The sequence below is a fragment of the Cuculus canorus genome, chromosome 5, assembly GCF_017976375.1.
Source record: "Cuculus canorus isolate bCucCan1 chromosome 5, bCucCan1.pri, whole genome shotgun sequence".
NCBI classification, from domain to species: domain Eukaryota; kingdom Metazoa; phylum Chordata; class Aves; order Cuculiformes; family Cuculidae; genus Cuculus; species Cuculus canorus.
The window spans coordinates 46,098,147-46,119,405 of record NC_071405.1 but is presented as its reverse complement, the minus strand read 5'-3'; the positions used below and the strand labels follow the sequence as shown (position 1 = coordinate 46,119,405).

Here is a 21,259-nt window from a genome sequence, read left to right as displayed (position 1 = left end):
TGGCAATAACTGGTGAATGAACCCTCCCCATCCTTAACTCAAACCTTTGTTTCTTTTTATTCTCTATCCCAATAGGACTCAGAAGGGGAAGGGGTGAGCAAGCAGTTACTTGGTTATTTGCTGTCCATTCGGGCTAGCTGGGGGGGCCTCAAAAGCACAACAGCCAATCAAGTGGGCTGAAAGTATTTACATAATAAACGACGGACAGTTCTGCAGAAACTTAAATTCATAGTTGCAGCATAGCCTAGATCAGTGAGGTTTATTTGAGTCTGTTGTGACAAGAATAACTTTTATGAGAGGTCATTCTATAGCCATTTATATTTTATTGTCTGTTACTATGTTCATTACTGTCTGCAACTCACCAGATCCAACTGATTTTGGTAAGGAAACTTTTGAACAGAGTCACAAAGCAGATTTTCTTGTTACTGATTCACGAGTAAATGCCCGGTCCAGCCTTCACTAAGAAAATCTTCATTAAGATTTCCTAACTGTACCAGGTGAAACAAAATTCATGCAAGGCAGAGGATGATAACATTCTTAAGAGACAGAAAACCTCCTGGATTTTATCCTGTAAATACAGAGGAGTGTTATCATTCAGCTTCTTTTAAGAAACAGTAAGAGCACACCAGAAGTCATACTAGCAGCATATTCAGGAGCTGGGCAAAGAGGAACCTGAGAGTCACACGAGAGTCACACAGCTGTTGTCATCTCAGGAACATCTCAATAGAAGGCAAATGCTGAACTTTTTTTTATTCTTGCCAAAGCTCCCACTAATATAAATTCTGGTAGGGTTTAAACAGACAAGTATGATCAAACCTTACAATAGAGCCATTCTTTCCTAAGATATGAACATCTAAGCAAGAAAAAAAAATTAACTTGTCTTCAATGTTGCAACACAAGCCTGATGCTTTATAAAGACTGCAAAGCATCAGTATTTTATATAGCTACTTTCAATGCCTTAGAAAGAGAAAAAACTCATTGGCTTAAAGCCGAACTATGAATGGAGATTTTCACAGCAAAGTTTTAAAATACGGAGGCTTTAATAAGGGATGGATAATTGGAGTTAGAAGAAGCATAAAGTCAATGCAAGAGCATTTAACAAAACATGGTATTCCTAGTCAGCTAATTCAGAAAAAGCTATTCGTTATTCCTTCTGCTCCATAAGCAAAACTAATGATGTCTTGGAAGTGTCCCATGAAAAGTAACCTTCTTATAATTCAGTTTAAATTCAGTGAAAATCTCCACAAACTATATATGCAAAGGAGCAACATTTATTTTATGAAAAGCAGTAACTCACTTCTCAGAAATTTCTCAGTTGCTCCAGAACCACAAGAAATTAAAGGGTTTTTTTTCACTCCCAACAAGATTTCACAACATAGTGTTATGATAGTCTCACTGTCTGGGTAAATATGTGCAGGCTAGAAAGTTTCATGCTAACTAGTGGATGAGCAACATTAACTAAAACCTAACTGATGTTAAGAAATAGATTAAATCACAGAGGAGAACCAAGTCAGGCTTTTTCCAGCTCTCTGTAACTGGGAGTTCTGTAGGGAAAATTAAAACTAGTAAACATTATTAGACAATGCATTTGGTCTATTTTCCAGAAAGTAAGTTTTAAGTTTCAAAGGGTTAAGAACTACATTTTGACAGAACGAACAAAAATAACGGGATATAGTCAATAATTTTGAAATGAAAGCAACTAGTCTTTATGGAAGCGGAGGTCAACATATAACACTAAGCCACTGTGCTAAAGCAGTATATGCAGGATCTCTAAAAATTACACAGCATCACTCTTCCTCTGGAAGAATCATAACTTGAGCCTGTCTCAATTTATCCATCTGTGAATAGTGGTTCAGATACCTGCTACCAAATACTGTACTAAAATTGGACAATCTGAAGAACTTTCTTCAGACCTGAAAAGCTGTACACTGTTTCAAGCAATAGCTAAATTAAAAAACTGGCAGTAGCTTTGTTACTTACCTAATCTACACTACAGAGCACACGAGTAACACTACGTAGCCAAGCCTTTGTGATATTAAGCATGTTAAGATCATAGCAATTGTCACTTACGGCATTCCTTCTCATCACTATCATCAAAACAGTCTGGCAGCCCATCACACTGCCAAGCCCCTGGGATACAGCGCCCGTTACTGCACATGAAGTTTCCAGGAATGTTGCATTCATTTGTGAAGTTATTCCCAGGCAACAGTTGGCTCTCTGTGACAAAGAAAAAAGGGGAAAGTTTACAGGGGATTTTTGAAAAGGCAGCAAAAGCAGTCACTAAGCAAGCTGTTTATTTGTGGTTAAATGAAGATGAGATAAATAATCCTGATCCTGGTTATTTTGTTATTAAGCTATCAGTATCCCGAGTATAGTACTTGCTAGCACTTTCTTTTTCCTAAATTATCATTTTACCTGTTCTCTATTCACACTCCTCACTTTAGAGATTTTGTTCTTGCTATTTTATTTCTAGGAACATACAAGGAGCCTTCCATGGATCCTCAGCTCAAAGCGAAGTCTGTTTTAAAAAAACCTCTCTCCTTCACAAGGCTAGTCTAAACACAAATAAAACAGATGAGGCTACAAGAACTCGGCTCCATACTCCCATGCTTCTGTCAGATCAATACTTAGCTTGCAGAATATTTTGTCGTTGTTACCCAAGGGCTAGGAACTAGTAACACATTGAGTAACTCACACTAGGTGTTCAATTAGGTTTTAAACATAGTGCTGCTGATCAGAGTTGGAACTGAGCATATCTGTCCACAGGCTAGTAAGGCAGCTTGCACACTAAGAGTCTGCCACGTGGAAGGGGTTTAGTAGCAGGATACTGGAGATCAAGAGAAAAGTTCAAGATGGAAACGTATAGATTTGCCTTCAAGGTTAAACACAGCTCTAGTCAGTCATTTTAATTTACTGTGTTTCACACTGTACAATGTTCTCAGAATGCAGGTAACAGAAACACAAACTTCAGTGAAGGAACATAATGACAATTAATGGTTTAAATAAGCACCAAAATGACGTGCCAAGTTTTTTGAGGAGCAGGGAAGCTGTAAGACAAGGCAGAGGCTGAGAGAAGGAATATCCTTCCCCTCATCTTCCAGACTAGTCTCAGGCAACATGCACTTGACCAGACAAAAATCAGAAATACAAACCTTCCCATGTAAAGGTCGAGGTATGAGGTGACAGAGCCTGATCAACAGGCCTGAAACCATATAGGTGACCCATGGATGACTTATATTTAGACTCATTAGATGATTTTTATATTACATTTAAATTGTGGATGAACAAATTATTCAGGATACGAATCCCCCATTGGTTAGAGGACCAAATGAAGTGACAGGTGATTTGTATTGCATTGCTATGTGTACTGTTTGATCTCTAACTTTTCACATTACAATTATCAGTAGAATTGTGCCGTGCTATTTCTTAATACATAAGACTGTGAAAAAGTGTTTCATTATCAGTAGAACCGTGCTGTGTGAGAAAGTGTTCCATGGCTGGCATTATCGGCAGAATTGGGCTGTGCCACCTGAATTGTAGTTTCTCTAGTACGCAAGACGAGAAACAAAAATTATCAACACTCTGACTGACCAGTCAGCACAAGCATGAATGCTGTGTGAAAAGAGGAGCTGTGCAGGAATGTTGCATCTCTACAGCCCCTTAGCTTAAAGATGCATCTCTACAGTCCCTTAGCTTAAAGATAAGAGGGTGAAGCTGTCAAGAGTTCCACAACCTCCTATTAGCAAACAGCCCCCAGTGTGCTAGTAACACCTCTGCCTGTAACCAGAGAAAACCTACTGTTGTATTACAAAACCACAGCACACCATCACCAGATCAAGATATGAAAGAGATGAGATACCCCAGTATTATTCACAATGTAAAGTCACAGCCAACATGCCACGTTTTCAAGTTTATTACAAAGCATCCAAGTACTTTGACAGCAGAACCTAACTCCTTTCTCCACACTCCCGTCAATAAATAGATTTCAAGTCAGTATAGTACCACTGGAAGACTTTCCTGATAGTTGTCATAACTTCTACTAGAAAGAATTTACAAATTCTCAAATATTACAAAAATGAAATGTCCTGGGCAAGAATAAATCTCTGATTTATCTGAATGAATTCTCTTGACAAGAGAATTGGGAATTGCCGAGGCTTTTCCTGTCTTATAACCTAAGCACATAGACAGTACCTTTAGGCAGCAACATCAAAAAGGTGCCATTCTCATGGCACCTCTGTTGCTCTTCTTACCTACATCTCTCATCCAACTGCTCCAATTGCACATTGAAAGCGCACCTATTCAAACTGAAAAATCCTACTATCAACACTTAACTGAGATCTCTTCAGTCTTGCGCAAGTTGCTAGTTAAGAACTAACACTAGGTCTCACAGCTACCTGCTCTAACTACAGACCTGTCTTCTCCCCTCGCAGTGTTCCTTAGGAGACATGATAACTGCATTTCAAGCACGGTAACAGCTTCTGTGCAGAAGGCCCAAAGTTCAGCTCCTGTCAGATCTACTGCTGCTATCTTGCCTGAAAAGCTTTAGCTATGACCGCCACACTTCTTTAATGAAAAAATGCAGACCAAGCCAAATCATTTTTAGAGTTTCTAAAAGCAAAAAAAAACAAACGAAGAAACATCCCTACCCATCCACCCTGAAAAAAATAGTTGAGTCTCTGTTGCTTTTAACAACTCCTTTAAATTACACATTACATTTCTACTCTACTAAATTAAAGCAACGTTCCAGGAATATATACTAAATCTGTTACCCAGTAAGTTGTTTGTTTACAGCATTTCCTTTGTCATACAATAAATCTATGCTCAATGTTCTTCTAAAGCAAGGACGTATTACTAACCTTTCATGAAACACGAAACAAAACATACTTGCAGATCAAGTTACTTCCCAACAGCCCTGTGCAAACTTTGCAACGGAACGGGAACACAGAACTCTGACTCAATCCAATTTCAAAGCAACAGCTATTTCTCTTAAAACATGACCTTCATCAGCTGCTAGAAGAGAACTGCAGGTTGCAGGCAGCAATTTGAGAGTCATAATCAATGTATGTAGAAACTTGTTTCGTGCATTATTCCATCTCCAAAAAAATCCATTGGTGGATAAAGAACTGTCAAAACAATTGCACACGTCAAACCTTTTTAAATTGTATTGCTCCTTTTGCTTCCTTCACTTTACAAGTATCCTCTATTGGATGTAAAAACTCTCAAAGAAATTGTCAGTACAGTCATCATCTCCCAATGACATGTTCCTGCCTACTCAGCCCACAGCATGACTCTGAGGGCTCTGTACACACACAACAAGGAGCAGTGATATAGACATGCAGAGGTGGAAAGGAACAAACTAGATCATCTTGCTCATTTTCCTAATAAGGTCCATGCAGATGTCAGGTTTTGTACAGCCCACTTGGCATACAGCCTGTAGGCAGGGGCAGAAATTCCTTCAATCTCACAGAGCTGGCTTTCCAATAGTTGACATATTTACCCTGCAGCCTCTTTGACTAGTTTTGAATTCAACCCAAATTTGAGCTAGACGGACGTGTTCAATTAAGTAAAGCAGGAAGGGAAGAAGGGGAAGGAAGTGGTCCATTTTCACTGCAACATATTGCTCACTTTAAGAAGCATACCATCTGGGCTGAACAAAAATAAAGAAACTCGTGTTTCACTATGAAGAGGACCGAGCAAGGAAAGTCAATCTGTTTTAGCAGCCATTCAATAAATGTTAGCATCTAAATATTTAATACTCACTGAAAAGGAATCGGGGAAAAATAAGTAAAAGGACACAGTCATATTGAGCTCTTCACATTGTGATAAAAAAGCAAGTCAACGATACGTTATACAAAAGTCCCTTTACCTGAAAGCACCTCAGAGAACAAAGCCTGAACTCCTGCAGTCACCCAAAGAGTCTGTGGCAACAAACTTACTCAACTTCTTTACTACACTTTATCCACAGTTAAAAAACAGGGCAGTGTTTTTTAAGAGAAAGGTCCCATAATGAATTCAAGTATGTAGGGCATAAAAAGTTTGCCCATGAACATCACTAAACAGATAAGGAAAGTGCACTAACGAGGACTAAATTTACTTTCCATCTCTTAAACATGCACTTTTTATATCACTCAATCACCCAAACAGTTGTTTGCAGCAGCATGTTCATAAGCATATCGCATAAATCCCAATAAGTGCGACAGTCTTCAGCTTGATTTGCTTTCCTATGGACTACTGCAAATCTCCCTTGCCAGAATAAAAGAAACACAACCCAGTGCACATTCAGGCTCACTGTGGGAAGCAAAGAATAAGACAAACTCTCTCTTGTTCTGCTGTGAAGGTTCTGACAACACCTAAGCCACTTGTCACAAGTAAAGGACAACTCCCAGTGATTTTCTGATAACTTAAATCCCCTTGAACAGTTTTAATCCCTATCCTTATGACTGCCTGATGACTGCATTGCTTATGCAACATTAGAAGTTATGAGGGTTATTTGTAAAGGCATATTTACAACCCTACTACAATAGGACTGCTCAAAAAATATTTCTTCACTGAAGCAGCAGATAAATTAGTGATTATCCAAGGAACTGCTCACTGTTTGTGTTTGACTTTTCCCCTCCTTAAGTTTTCCAGCTGTGATACATGAGATGCAACATCTAGCATTTCAAGATTTTAAAATGGATCAGACCTACTCAAAAGAGTAGAAGTTCTACGGTTACTTCCAACTAAGCACTAGATGTTACTGAGGTAAGTCAAAGTGAATGGAAAAGCCCTTTTCAGACCACTACAAATGATAGCTTCTTTCAGTTTAGGCAGAAGAATTACAGTGGCAGGGAATACAATCTGCTGTTGAATGCTCATCCTTCACCCATGAATTCCACAGAACAGAAGCTGCCTTTACAGAACTGGAGAACAATTAGCACATCATGATCTCCAGCCATAAATGATACAAAGTGCATAGGATAGAACAACTTTTTCTAAATGTCCTATAGCGTTTAAGGAATAGACATATTCCCTATAGTAGGCGGCTGTACTTTGGCACTTAGCCACACAAGCACCTGAATTAAGTATGACCTTCTAAATCATTCCCTAATAAACAACCATTTGCTCTTTCCTGTGACACCACATGCAGGAAGCAAGCAGAGGTGGAAAGGCTTACTTTAATCCTACAACATTCATGGTGGGATTCTATATTTAGGGGAATGGGCTAGAGCCCCCAGATTTGCTTGTCTCCAATGCAGCTGCTTGTGTACATACCAAAAATACATATATCTCCCAGGTCTGTGGGCTTTCAACACAGTTAGTATGGTGGAACAGGAACAGACTATAGGCCATTAAAAGTACAGAGTAAACACAGCACCAAGCTATTACAAGTTTAAACAGAAAGAGGAGGAAAAAGGGCTTATTTAGATTACTGAAATGGGCGCACCTTGAAAAACAAGCATTCCCCAACAAGAAGCTGAAATGAAGATTTTTGCTGTTCTTACCCAAACTAAAGCCACCCAACCAGATCACTTCCTTACAGAAATGGGAGAGGTAAATATATCTTATTCTTAACAACTTTGAGGGATGCATTGCTACATCACTACCTTGAGGGCAATACATTTTTTGTCTCTGCAAAAAGAAAAAGACTAAAGGATTTGGGCACAGTAGTGGAGAAGACCTACAACAGACTTTGGGACAGAATTCAGATTTCATCATGCCAGTTTCTGATTTAGCAATATACTCATAATTACAGGAGTCAAACAGCAGTGTTTGTATCAAACAGCGATACCTAAGGGAAATCAAATGGAGGGGTAGGAGTGAAGGAGATAACAAGCTTCTGTGTCCTATAACACTACTACAGTCTCCTGATGACCTGGCCAAACTGACATTCTGCCTGGAAAATATGGAAATCATGCCTGACATCAGTGAGACTGCATCTGATTCATTCACATATGAATTTAGGCATTTAAATCCAAGAACTGTACATGTTGTTCTGGACAAGAACACAGGAATATTGGAGTTGAACTCTTTTTATTCCCTTGTGAATAACATTTCTTATTCTTTACGAGGCAATGGAGTCATCACACGACCACCTTCTTCCCTGATTTTTATTAGTGGAAACTTCTGAATACTTATAGAACCACAGAATTCGCTACATTGGAAAAAACCTTTGAGATCATTGAGCCCACCTTTACCTGTCCACTACTACACCGCATCCCTAAGCACTTCATCCACCCATCTTTTAAATACCTCCAGGGATGGTGACTCAATCATCTCCCTGGGCAGCCTCTTCCAATGCTTGATAACCCTTTCAGTGAAGAAATTTTTCCTAATGTCTAATCTGAACCTTCCCTGGTGCAACTCGAGGCCATTCTCTCTTGTCCTATTGCCTATCACTTGGGAGAAGATACCTCACTACAATCTCCTTCTGGGTAGCTGTAGACAGTGATAAGGTCTCCCCTCAGCCTCCTTTTCTCCGGCCCAAACAATCCGTTCCCTCAGCTGCTCCTCATAAGACCTGTTCTCCACAGCCCCTTCACCAGCTTCGTTGTGCTTCTCTGGACACACTCCAGGACCTCAATGTCTTTCTTGTAGTGAGGTGCCCAAAACTGAACACAGCATTCAAAGGTGCAGCCTCACCAATGCCAAGTACACAGACAGAATCATTTCCCTAGTTCTGCTGGCTGCACTGTTTCTGATACACGCCAAGATGCTGTTAGCCTTCTTGGCCACCTGGGCACACTGCTATCTGATATTCAGTCACCTGTCAACCAACACCCCCAGATCTTTCTCTCCCAGGCAGCTTTCCAGCCACTCTTTTCCAAGCCTGTAGCACTGCTGTAGCACAGGCTTGTGTCCCAGTCACAGGACTCAGCAGTTGGCCCTGTTGAACCCTCATACCACTGGTCTCGGTCCATGGATCCAGCCTGTTCAGATTGCTCTGTAGAGCCTCCCTACCCTCAGGCAAATCAATACTTTCTCCCAGCTTCATGTCATCTGCAAACTTACTAAGGGGATATTAAATTCCTTCATCCAGATCATCAATAAAGATATTGAACAGAACTGGACCCAGCACTGAGCTCCAGGGCACACCACTTGTAACTGGCCTCCAACTGAATTTAACTCCATTTACCACGACTCTTCGGGTCCGGTCATCCACACAGTGTCTGACCCAGCAAGGGTGCACCTGCCCAGGTAGCGTCAGCCAGTTTCTTAAGCAGAATACTGTGAGAAACGGTGTCAAAGGCTTTACTGACATCCAAGTACACTACACCCAAAACCTTTCCCTCATCCATGAGCCGAGTAACCTAGTCATAAAAGGAGACGATCATGGCAAAAGGTATCAGTATATGATCAGCAACTTCTTTCTTTTGACTACAATGGCCACATGAGTATATGGTTATCTCCTAGGATACCTAATAGCAGAAGATAACTCAGAGTGATTCATCCACCCAACCCCTGGACCAAGATCAATACTTGTTTATCCTAGACTCCCCTTCAGTTCCTCCCCCCACAGTGATTTTATGCAAACTATGAAAAACATTACTGTGCAATGAATTAGAGCATGCACTTACACAGAATTCTCTGATAATTAACATCCTCTGGAATAGAAACATTTTCCCTAATTATGTGTTCCTTACTCTCGGAAGAGCTTAGATATTATTTCTGGGCAATTAAACAGAAAGTTAACACAGTCCAGAAAAAAAATCTGAAATACAAAGAACATATTCCACCAATTGTCACTGTCAGGTTATTGAGTAGTGACTCTCTTCTAATAATTTCATCTTAGACACAGGTTATTACTGTCCTTCTGACCTCCCAGAAGAGCAGAAGACAGTGTCAAAAAGAAAATTCCAGAGCAGTGCAACTGAACGGAAGAAGGCAACCCTACCACCACATTGACCACTTGGGAACACAGAGTCCAGTGTGAACCTACTCTTTGACAGAGGAAAGCTGACCAGTTACTGTCTGCACATCAGCTCCACAGTTAGGTTCTTAACAATTTTAACTTCTGTGCAGCTTGAAGTCAGGTATACATTCGTACATATTGGTAAGCAGAATGAAGAGAGAAACAAAAAGTCTACAGGTCTTCAATTTACTGAAGTAACATGCACAGTTAGCAAAGAAAAGAGTCAGCAGACATTGGGGGACTCTTTTAAAAAGTTTCTGCTGCATCAGGAGAAGCTCATGTTTTGGATTTCAGTATGGCAGTGAGCACAGTTATTTATAGACCATTAAGGCTTTCAACCAGCAGTGATGACCACTAGGTTTCAGTCTTCAGAAGACACTTCCTTTAGCACACTGTTTGAGTCACAGGGCAGCAGTGTTCCTCCCTTGAAATCACTCCTAGCAATTTACCAGCTCCACTCGAAACACCAGCACATTACCAGGACCACTTGCCTTTCTACGTCGTAGTTGAAGGCAGTGCTTCTGAAGGCACAGTTCTGCGTTCAGACAGATTATTTGGAACTTCATCTTCAGAATCAGAAAAGAGTCATCTTTACAGGCTGTGTGACAGACCTGTGTATTTGCATTTTCTGTACCTCCTGTCCCGACGAGTGCCAACAGTTTGGCTTAGTCTTCTAAGAGTGTCACAGTGCCATTTTCTGAGAGACACTCTTGCATGATACTTTGCTTTGACTGCAAGCAGGTTAGTGTCTGATGTATAATCCTTTTCCAGATGTTCCCTGCCTAGCAAGCATATTCTTTAAATTTAACTTCAAGCTCTAATTTGATGGAAGAACACAAGAGTGCTGGTGGCAAAAAAAAGACAGGCAATATAAACACATATCCAAAATTGCAACTAAGCATCCTGATGAGGGAAGCAGCAAAAAGAACAAAAAAACCCCAAAAAAGTAAACATGTAATTTCTGTATTTGAACATGCTAAAAGCAAAGTAAATCCTATTGATTTTATTACCCTTTGTATTTGGTAACTTTCAACATACTTCTTAATAAAAGACAAAGCCTACGTGAAATATGAAATATGAAAATAATCCAACTTCATATGCAATACATCTACGATCATACATTGGCTACCCTACAAAGGGCAACGGTAAGTCATCCCAGAGATTGCATTACAGACACATACAGAGGATGGAAAAGCTAATTGTTTTAGCATCTCAGAATAGAGTGTTTTACCTTGTTTTACTCAGCTTCTCTACCTTTGAGGAAAGTTTCCTCTACAGCACCCTTATGATAGAGTTAACTATCCTCATATTCAGACCATGCTTTGAATGTACAGTAAATCAAGTTAGTTATACCATGACTACTGTCAGATGAAAAAAAAGTGCAAGCACCTGAAACAGTGAAAAAAAACCCTCAGATTAGTCTGCCAGTTATGCCTTAGAAACTTGGTTTTTAAAAAAGTGAAGATCTAACTTTGCCTTGGTAATCTTTATGATCAATGGAGTATCATCAGTCCTCCCACACACAGCACTGCTGCATCTCACCAAACTGAACGGATATGCTGCCTGCATCAAGCCCACACTATCTGGTTCTTTGGTATTGGTCACCCTGAAAACACAATCCAAATTGTTCGCAACAGGGCATGGACATAAAGAGAGTAAATAGAGAGCAAGTAATCGCAGCCAATTGTTTCTCATCACCCAAACTACCATCAATATCAAGTCCTTATAATCAAACTCCCTTGCCACTCCTACCCGTGTATAATTGCAGAAAATCTTGGATTTGTAAACCACGTGCTCAAATTACAACACATCATCATTTTGGAAGATTAAAAAAACGCTTGATTTCCACAGCTTTTAAACAACAGCTTACTCAAAACAGAGATATCTGAAATACTTTCTAATGAAACAGGACTGTTGGGGGTTGCATCATCAGCTCTGGCTACTGGTCTGGCCCACCACAGGAATCAAATCCATCTTTTATCAGGGCAGGCAGCGAGAGCTCACTGGAAAGTTAAATGATGAGGAATGTCAGGCAGCAAAATGTTTACATTCCTCTGTCTAGAACAACTCTTAATGCTGAAAATCTTCTTCCTTCAGTCTCATCTCACTGCTAAACTGCTGATAAGACAGGGTAAAAGAAATGTACTCAAAGCCAACATCCACCTAGCAACAACATTTCCAAGCGGAATCTTACCATCTTTCTTCAACAGCAGCATCTGTAGAAGCATCATTGTCTAACATCTTCCTTGAGAACATGATAGTTTTCAACAGCACTTTCTAGTATAAACTATAAGCTTGTGTAAACTGGTAAGGACAAATGGCAGAACTGGAGAGTAAATCTTGTACAAACTGAACACCAAACTTAAAAGATGAATCATTCAATTAAAAGGTAGGCAGGGCAAGAAAAAAACCCTACGAACAGCAATTGTTAACTGTTAGGCAGAAAAATGTCTCACTCAATGAGAAAACAAAACAAAAAAAAGAACCTCTGCATCTCCAGAGATGTTGGAGTCCAAATACCTATGATGATGACAGTACAGAATGAAATTATTGGTCAGTGGCAAAAGCACTACACATCAAACTAACCATAGCTGGTTTTTGTACATAGCTGTGATTAGCTAAAGGTGCCCCTCCTTAACAGCTCAAGCTGATCTAAATCAGAACTAATAGCTTCATCTTTCTCCAACCACAGCTATAAGTTCCTGTTTTCCCTTTTACTCTTCACCTGCATTAGCTCCTCCACTGGTGGGCAGCAAGCTTTAAAAAGTTAACCTAAAAGCCTTTAGTTCTCAGTGCTGTCTGAAACAACCCACTACCCAAGTTTCAAGAGCACATGTCATCATAGAAGAAAGGGAGAGGAACACACGCCCTGGAAGGAGGGGCAGCTCAAACAACTTATGCTGCTGTGGAAACACACCCCTACGTAGGAGCAAGACAAGGACCATAGCCTTTTCTCAGGATAAATCAGATAACCTAAAACCAGAACATTCTTGCCATTTTCAACTCGACATCATTTAGTCTAATAAAGTTGCTTGTCTTTAGCCACTATGCCACAACCCCCTCTTCAAGCAGTGAAGGAAAGTTTTGAAGAGCAATCGTTGTCTTGGCAGCTGTGTATTAAAGTCTTCTCCAGTAAGGAAAGCTGCATGTGTCCCAGCAAGCATGTAGCTGGTGGTGAAGGTTTGTATCCCGCTTACTAGCAAATGAAAATTTGACAGGTGCGCTAGAGGCAGGACATGCAGTGCTCTGAAGGCAAACTCACTGTATAAGCATGGTGGAGAAAGCAAAACAAGATGGAAGTTATGATAATTGTATCCTCTTGATGATATCAGGAGAGTAATGTATGCATTTAAGTTCTGACTGCATATCAGTACAGCACACTAGGAGAGGAAGTAAGCTGTGGCATTGGTAACAAGAAGAGAACTCAGTCTGTGTCACTGCATAAAAAGGCCACAGCTCAGAAAGAGCCTGCAAAACTCAGTTGGGATATGAGGCTCCAGACAGGGGCTAAGTCCAAGAAAGGTCAGGACACAAGCCAGAGTAACAAAAACCAAAACAACAACGTCTTTAACAATAAAGAAAAAAAATCTCATAACCTCTCACTCAACAACACAGAGCTTATCTCCAAGTGTGAGCAGACTGATGACAGATAACCACAATTTTAATCTAGATCCATCTGTAGACTTTCCCACTCTGGGAAGGCAACTCAGTTCCTGCTTTGAAGTCTTGCCCTAAAAACAAGGAGACCAGAAACCTCTTTCCTGAGGCTCCTAAAAAATCTGAAGAGGAACAAGAATGTTTTTCCAAACAATACATTGAAACAACAGTTAAGGTTTGGAAAAGAATTAGCAGGAGACAGAGTTAAGGAAAGGCAACAGCTTAACAGGAGGGTGACTGTACTAGGTGCTAGTGACAGCACTTGGCCAGTGAAGACAGAGTACTGTTCCTAAACAGAAGCATTACCTGGAAATCGATGATAAACTCTGCACAAATAGTAATGCAAATCCAACAAAGAGATAAGAGTTGTACTGAAAAGAGGACATAAACGAAGTCCACAAGAGTTGGGCTGCAAAACATGGTGAAAAGTGAACTTAGAACACCCCTGAATCTTCAAGGGGAAAGGCAACTCACTCCTTGCTAGCTGCAATGATGATGCAGAAATGAACATATACACCTTTGGAAAATACAATTTAAACCCAACAAGCCAAACTACAGCCTGGATCTCAGAGGATCACCGAGTTGGCCTATAATCAGTCAGTTGTCATTCACCCTGTACAGAAAACAGGACAAGCTTCACTCAGCCACAGTAACATCCTTTGGACTATCCAGAACCTTGAATCACTCTCTCAATATTTCTGAGATAATTTCTAATATACTGGTCTAATTCAACAGCAAGAGATAAAGGACACAAGCCTCTTCCAATGTCTAGGTCTGTTTGAAGAGATTTTGCCATTACTTTAGACTTGAGAGGCTTCTTCTATAAAAGACTGTACACTTGCCTTTTTCCCACAGCACTGGTCACACATCCTCCAACAGGCTAGCCCAGACCGTTCAGCTGAGGCAGAAGATGGTGTTTAGGAATGAAAGATGTATACAACAACTGGTTAGTTATTTGAAGCAGGAGATTTCCCACAATCACTACCAGAGACCTAGAAAAGAATCACTAAGTGATAAACAAAAGCTTTTAAATTTGCCTACTTAAAGCATGATTTTCTCCCACTCAAACTGAGCTCTTTGATGTGTGTTATACAGTAATAATAAAAATCTATACAGAAGATGAAGTGACTCAGTATTTGCTGCATGGATTAGACTTCCGCTGCTTTCTGTAAGCAAACCAATACCAGAAAAAAAAAATGGCATTTGCATTTTATCAACGGGAGACATGCTGTTAGGAAGGTATATGGCAGAGAGACTCCTTCTTTTCACAGGAGTTTAGTTGCACCTTATTAATTTTACCTTCATTGTTCTAGAAGGCCTAGCCTAGAGCAATGATGTTTTTCCATTGTAGAGGAACAAAGAGTGCCACCACGCAGATGGGACATTAATGCAGGGTGCCCCACCTTGAATACTGTGTGCAGTTTGGCGCACCACAGTACAAAAAGGATATGAAGCTACTGGAAAGTGTCCAGAGGAGGGCCACAAAGTTGATGAAGGGTCTCAACAGGGGAAGCCATGTGAGGAGCAGTTAAAGTCATTTGGCCTGTTCAGCCTGGAGAAGACTGAGGGGGGATCTCACAGCAGTTTACTGCTTCCTTACAAGGGGAGGAGGAGGAGCAGGCACTGATCTCTTCTCTCTAGTTACCAATGACAGGACTCGAGGAAATAGTAGGAAGGTGTGCCAAGCGAGGTTTAGGTTGGATCTTAAGAAACAGTTCTTCAGCCAGAGGGTGGTGGAACACTGGAACAGGTTCCCCAGGGAAGCAATCATGGTGCCAAGCCTGACAATATTCACATAGCATTTGGACAAGGCCCTCAGACGCATGGTGTGAATTTTGGAGTTGTCCTATGCAAGGACTGGAGTTGGACTCAAATGATCCTTGTGGGTCCTTTCCAACTCAGGACGTTTTATGATGGTATGATATACTTCATTCCCTAATCCAAATATCTTGCGTATCTCACTTGAACCATTTGCAGCTTGAAAATCTGGACATGTTTTACTCAGATGGGCCAATCCCAGGATAAATTCTGAGTTAACAAGAAATAATAAGTTTCTGGTTAACTACAAAACTACTGTCACATTTTAAGATTGTAGTCAACATTTTTTGTATTGGGTATTCTTCCACTGAGACGAATCATTACTTGGAAGATCTCAAACTTTGCTATAACCCCATGCATCACTTTGCCAGTTAAACTCTGAAAGCTCCACATTCCTCCTGGCATCCAACATAATTATTTATGTTACGAAGTGTATCTGATGAAGAAGCCAAGGCGAAGACGAATCCAGACAGAGTGCCAACCGGAAAATGGTGGTAAGGCTGCAAAGTAAACAATTGAACTAGGGAATCACCTACACAGCAACAGAGATGAGGACCAAAAGGAACAGACAAGCTGTCAGGGCCATGAAAATTTTCAACAACAACAAAAAATATCTGTAATATCTCAGTAACCCAGAGAACTCAATATGCCCAGGCAAGAGACATGGCTTCTAGATATTCAGTAATAAAGTTTTTATTCTTAAAGTGCATATATAATTGGCTCCAAAGCAGGATACATCTGTTTTAACACAAAAACTCAAACTGAAACTTTGGATGCCCCAAGTTCATAGATTTGCCAAACTTTTTTTTCTAGGTTCTAGGGAAGCAAGCATTATCACTTGCAGTACCACGTGAGACTGGCCATAACAGAGGTTCTTGAGAGCCTTGATGAATGCACTAATGAAAAAGCAGTTCCAGCATGCTGTCATTAAGGGTTAATTTTAATTTTAAGTGTTATTGGCCTACCTGGCCACTCCCATAAATACCAACCCAGTAGATATAATTGTAAGGCAGGCGACAGTCACTCTGCCTATTTAGCAACAACTAATGTTTGAAAATTGCAAGGTGTAAATTTAGTATAGTGGGTCTCACACATCATACTTTTTTACTGGTAGAAACTGTTTTTGATTAATGAGAATTAAAAGAAAGATACCATATTGTCTATTTAACTTGTCTATTTTCCCCTAATCTCTGGAAAGAAATTAGAAAAATCAGACTGTACTGACTGGATAATGACAAAGGCAGTACAGATCAAACCCACACATCTGAGTTTCAACAGCCATTTCTTTCAGGTGAAAGAGTGCAGAATTGTTAGCTCCAAGCAATACCAAGCCTCTCTGCAACAACCATGTTCCCTTTTTTTTTTTTTTTGCAGCTGCAAGAACTCAGCAACTGGTCAGCTCTAACTGTGGCTCTCCACTACCACTCACCTATGTATTTGCACCTTCCTTTCTGTTGTTCCCACACATAAGTTCAGAAGACAATGAATACTGTACATAATGGCTATTTTCAAGGATACCCTCGTAGGTAATATATAGTGCTAGACTGACAGCCATTGCCACCAAAACAGGCCACTAGTGTAACATACGCAGGCACTAGACCAACGTTTCTTCTACTCCACTTAACAGTAGCACGCAATAACCGCAACCAAGCAAAGCACTCTCCAGCCTTTGCATTTCCATGAGCCCTCATGTCTGAGCATCACTGCTGTAACCATAACTCTAATTCTTACTTGACAGAACAATGTCTCAACCTACTTGCAGCTCATACTGTTCATTTGGCTTTAGATTTTCTAACAAAGTACCTAAGCAGACTTCCCAAGTTTTTCAGTATGCCAGCACCAGAGCTGCTGCCACACATACTTTAAACAAACAGACTCATATTTAAGAGAATGGAAATCTTGCTGAACATTCAAAACTCATTTTTCTCCTGGGGAAACCTGAATTTAAAACACTTGGGAGCAATAAAAACCCAAGTTTCTCCATTGATTCATTTCTTTAATTCTGATTCCCAGCTACTCCAGTAATTTCTACTTTTCTGTTCAGATATTCTGTTGAAGAGTTGCAAAGTCACAGCTTTTACCTTCCCCGTCAGAAAGCCCAGTAAACTGTGATCATTCATATACTGAGGTCTTCTTTCTTCTCTGAACCCACTCCATCAAGATCTGAGAAACAGGCCTCACAGCTGAGGCACAAAGCTCTTTGAGGTATTGGACCTGGCTATAACTTTGGAAAATTAAACACTTCAGAAAGAGATCACATACATCAAACGATGCAAAGCAAATGCAAAAAAAAAAAAAAAAAAAAAGTGCAAAGACTTTCCTCCTACTAAAGAAGTAGGAAGGAGCTTTCATTCAACACAACTATCTTCCCTAAGTTTTCCCTTCATTTATACTTCCCAATAGTGGCAAGTTACTGAATTATTTGGAAATCAATACTTTAATACAAAAACCACTCTTACAAATGCAAAATATTTGGCCAACAAGAAGAATCCTGCACTCAGATCATACAGACGATGAATTTGGGACCTTTTTTTAATTGTGTTTTTATTGCAAACAAAACAATGTCACTATCCTTTAAGATGCTTCCAAAAAAGGGTGTTTTCTTCTTGATCAACACTAACGCTTAGTAACACCTGTAACAACAATTTAGCAGAACAGCTATACTGTTCTGTTCACAGGAGACATTACACATTAGCAAAAGACAAAAAGCGATACTGTCTAGGACACCATCATAAGAAACGGGTGGTATCACCGGATAACCTGTGACCTCATACATTATACAATACTTAAGGCTGTTCTGTTTTCAGACACCCATGCAAACACCTCCCCTACCAATTCATTCCAGATAGACCAGATTCCAGTTTGCCAGTATGTAAAAGGATGCTCATCATTCATTGTACTGTAAAAGTAAATTCCTTACATTCAAGAACTAGAAAAACAGTTTTTTGTAAGACACGGACAACTCAGCCATGTTCTCCACTTCAAGTCTGGAAGAAAGCCTGTTTGCATCTCACTCTGCTTCATGTGGAATGAGACTCCTATGACCCTGGCAGCCAACAGTCAGGAGTGGTTTCCTTCAGCAATACTTCATTAATAATTTAACTGTTAATGTAACCAGAGTGGCTGCAGGAGAAATTAACTGTATAGTTATCCACTATATTGAACACACTTCTCTTCAACTGTCTTTGCTTTCTACTTAAGCAACAGGGCTTCTCTTTTGTTCGAAGGTTTGTCCCTTTAAAAAGGGAAAAGTTGTGAAGCTCTATTTATAAAACAATTCATTTAAGTTAAATTTTTAATCTCTACAAAAAGGCCGAGTGTGAATACTGTAGGTCTTTCTCATTTTCCTATCATCCTATGCAATTAATTTTCACGTATTCAGACACAATATAGTCCATAACGTAGAAAGGATAGATTTGCGCACTCATCGCTTTGCTGCAAGTTATGTATATGGATATTTCCAATTCAGGAAGTTAACATGAAAATAATATTACTTTTGACCACGTACACTGACTCATAGTCTGTGAACTAGATGAGAGTATAGAGGGAAAACTAAGATACAAAAACCAAAATAAAATGCTAGAACTCGGCCAGGACTCTAGCACCAAATAACCTCCTTCTTCCACATATTTTCCAGAACATGTATTTTCAAGTTTCCCTCTCTAGTGTCCAAACTGCTGCCAGAAAAGAAATCTGCCATACTCCACCCACGAGACTGGAGGCACTTGCCCTCTTGCAGTCAGGAAACACTGGAAAGAGAACCTGCATAATTCCAAATCCTCACCTCTAATAGTACGATTAGAAACACATTCCTCACATAAAGGAAACCAAATATAACTTTTGACTGTCATCCACTCCAAACCATAACTCGTTATGATGGAAAACCATCAGCAACAGTTCACACACAATTCAAAGTAGGGATATAAGAGGGACAGCTGAAACAGCCTTCTCAGCCAAGCTAATAAATAGCATCAGACAAAAGCAGCAAACCTTAAAGCACCGTGAGCATCAACAAGAAGACTGCAGTCCAGAATAAGCCTCTCTATCTGAACAAGCAAGACAAACCAAAGTGACACACAGTAACTGTGTTACACACACAGGGCTCTAACTCCAGCCTGTCTACAGTTCAGCCTTTCTTGGACATGCTGCTGATGCAAAAACATCCACAACCTCATCCGATACTGTTTGCCCCATTCATTTTGTAAGCTCTTCCACAGGCAAAGCATCCATGGAAGAAGTGTGAAAATGCACATGGACAACTCCCCCATAACACGCTGGCAAAAAGCAGTGAAGTGGAACTGACAGGGAAAATGTACCATTTCCTAAAGTCCTACTTAACCTAATCAATCTGCAATTAGCTCCAGCAATTAAGTGATAATGAATTATTGATGACACCTGGGGGAACTGAGCACTTACCAGCATTTATGAAACTAAAGAAACTGAGGTGGGTAAGTGGTGGCTCCATTTTAAGTAAGGCACAAAGCAGGAGTATTGTTTGCCATCTGCATAGGACCTTATCTTAGTTCTATTTGTAAATGATCACACATCACCTTAATTTGTGTTCCCCTCTATCCATGTGTAAAATATTCCCACTTTAGAGAGGCACAGCAGTTCAAGTGGCAGAACTCACCCTTCAGAAAGCAAAGAAAGTCTTCAGGTTCTACAATTTCAAGATACTTTAAGCCTATGCGTAGTATGTCTTCAAGTCAGCCAACTCTTTTTCCCAACACAAATAAATTCAACTACAAGCTCAGTAGAAAGCCAAGGATTCCAGTCTTGGATTTGAGACACTCTTGCCAGCCACTCAATGCTGTCAGTAGTATCACACAGGCACATTTCCTATCATTAACACATAAAAGCAATATAGAAAAGAGCTCTCAGTCTACTCCTACCCTACTTCACTCCTACCATCGCTTCTACTGATGCCATTATCTATTTATACTATTAAAAAACAGACATAGGACGACATGAGCATATTGTGTAACCTATGCTGCTCCTTCCCAATTCTTCATCAAGCTTACCAAGCAGACAGCCCTATGCACTGTCTAGATGCACTTAAACGGAAGTCTGTCACACTCCTAGAGCTTTCACCCTCGATAGCAGATGCCCAAGTTAAGGCAGACACAGATCCAGCTTTAAGAATTAGTAGCCATATGTCATCCAACTGGTGTTAAACACCACGATGCTGTGTAAAACACCACAATGGTCTAACGTTAGTATGCCGACTCCTAGTCCACTCCCAGCCAGGAATGTGGGCAATGTAAGCTTCGGGAGAAAGATTAATATCAGTACTTGCTACATAGTCCAGCCTCGCAGACAACATCCCTTTCAGGAAAGCACAGGATTCTGGGTGGAATTCAGAAGACTGGAGAGAGGGTTCAGTTCTGCTGCAGATGTCTTATATGATCATACTACTCTGCTTTCCTTGGCTTCAGTTTTCCTTATTTGTTAATCATTACTAATGCTCTCTCCTCTCCTACGGGGGTGCCGCAAGCATCAGATGCTGCTCAGTTGCTGAGGAGATGGTTACCTGAAGATATATGCTGAACAGTAGTTTTCCAAATATATGAATTGGTTTAAGAAGCATCATAAAAATTACAGAGTATTAATATTAAAGCCCACAGGGTTATCTTGAATAATTTACTCCTCGACTGTAAACAGACAAAGCCATAGCCAAAAATCTCTGGGCAGGTATGCAGGTAATACCCAGTCCAGGGATTCTGACTAAAATATGACAGATGAAACTCCAACTTCCCAAACTCTATAGAGATAAGTGATTCCCTGGACCTATTCTTTTAGACACAGAAACTAACTGTCCTCCTATTTACACTCACAAGGGCTCAATAAGAACCCAATTTTTGTTTTCCTCTTGCACGCATGTGTACCTATCAC

The 21,259-nt window shown here is 40.2% G+C and overlaps 1 protein-coding gene across 13 annotated transcripts in view; it reads right to left on the bottom strand.

Moving 5' to 3' along the window:
* LDLRAD3 (low density lipoprotein receptor class A domain containing 3) overlaps window positions 1–21,259 on the bottom strand; it is a 127,964-nt gene that overhangs the window by 92,376 nt on the left and 14,329 nt on the right. For 12 of the 13 annotated variants that reach the window (XM_054066575.1, XM_054066574.1, XM_054066570.1 and 9 more), the window contains exon 2: window positions 2,071–2,217. The exons of the other annotated variant lie outside the window; for it this stretch is intronic. In XM_054066575.1, the coding sequence (XP_053922550.1) occupies window positions 2,071–2,217 (147 nt within the window). The remainder of the gene's footprint in view (window positions 1–2,070; window positions 2,218–21,259) is intronic. 13 annotated transcript variants of the gene reach the window in all.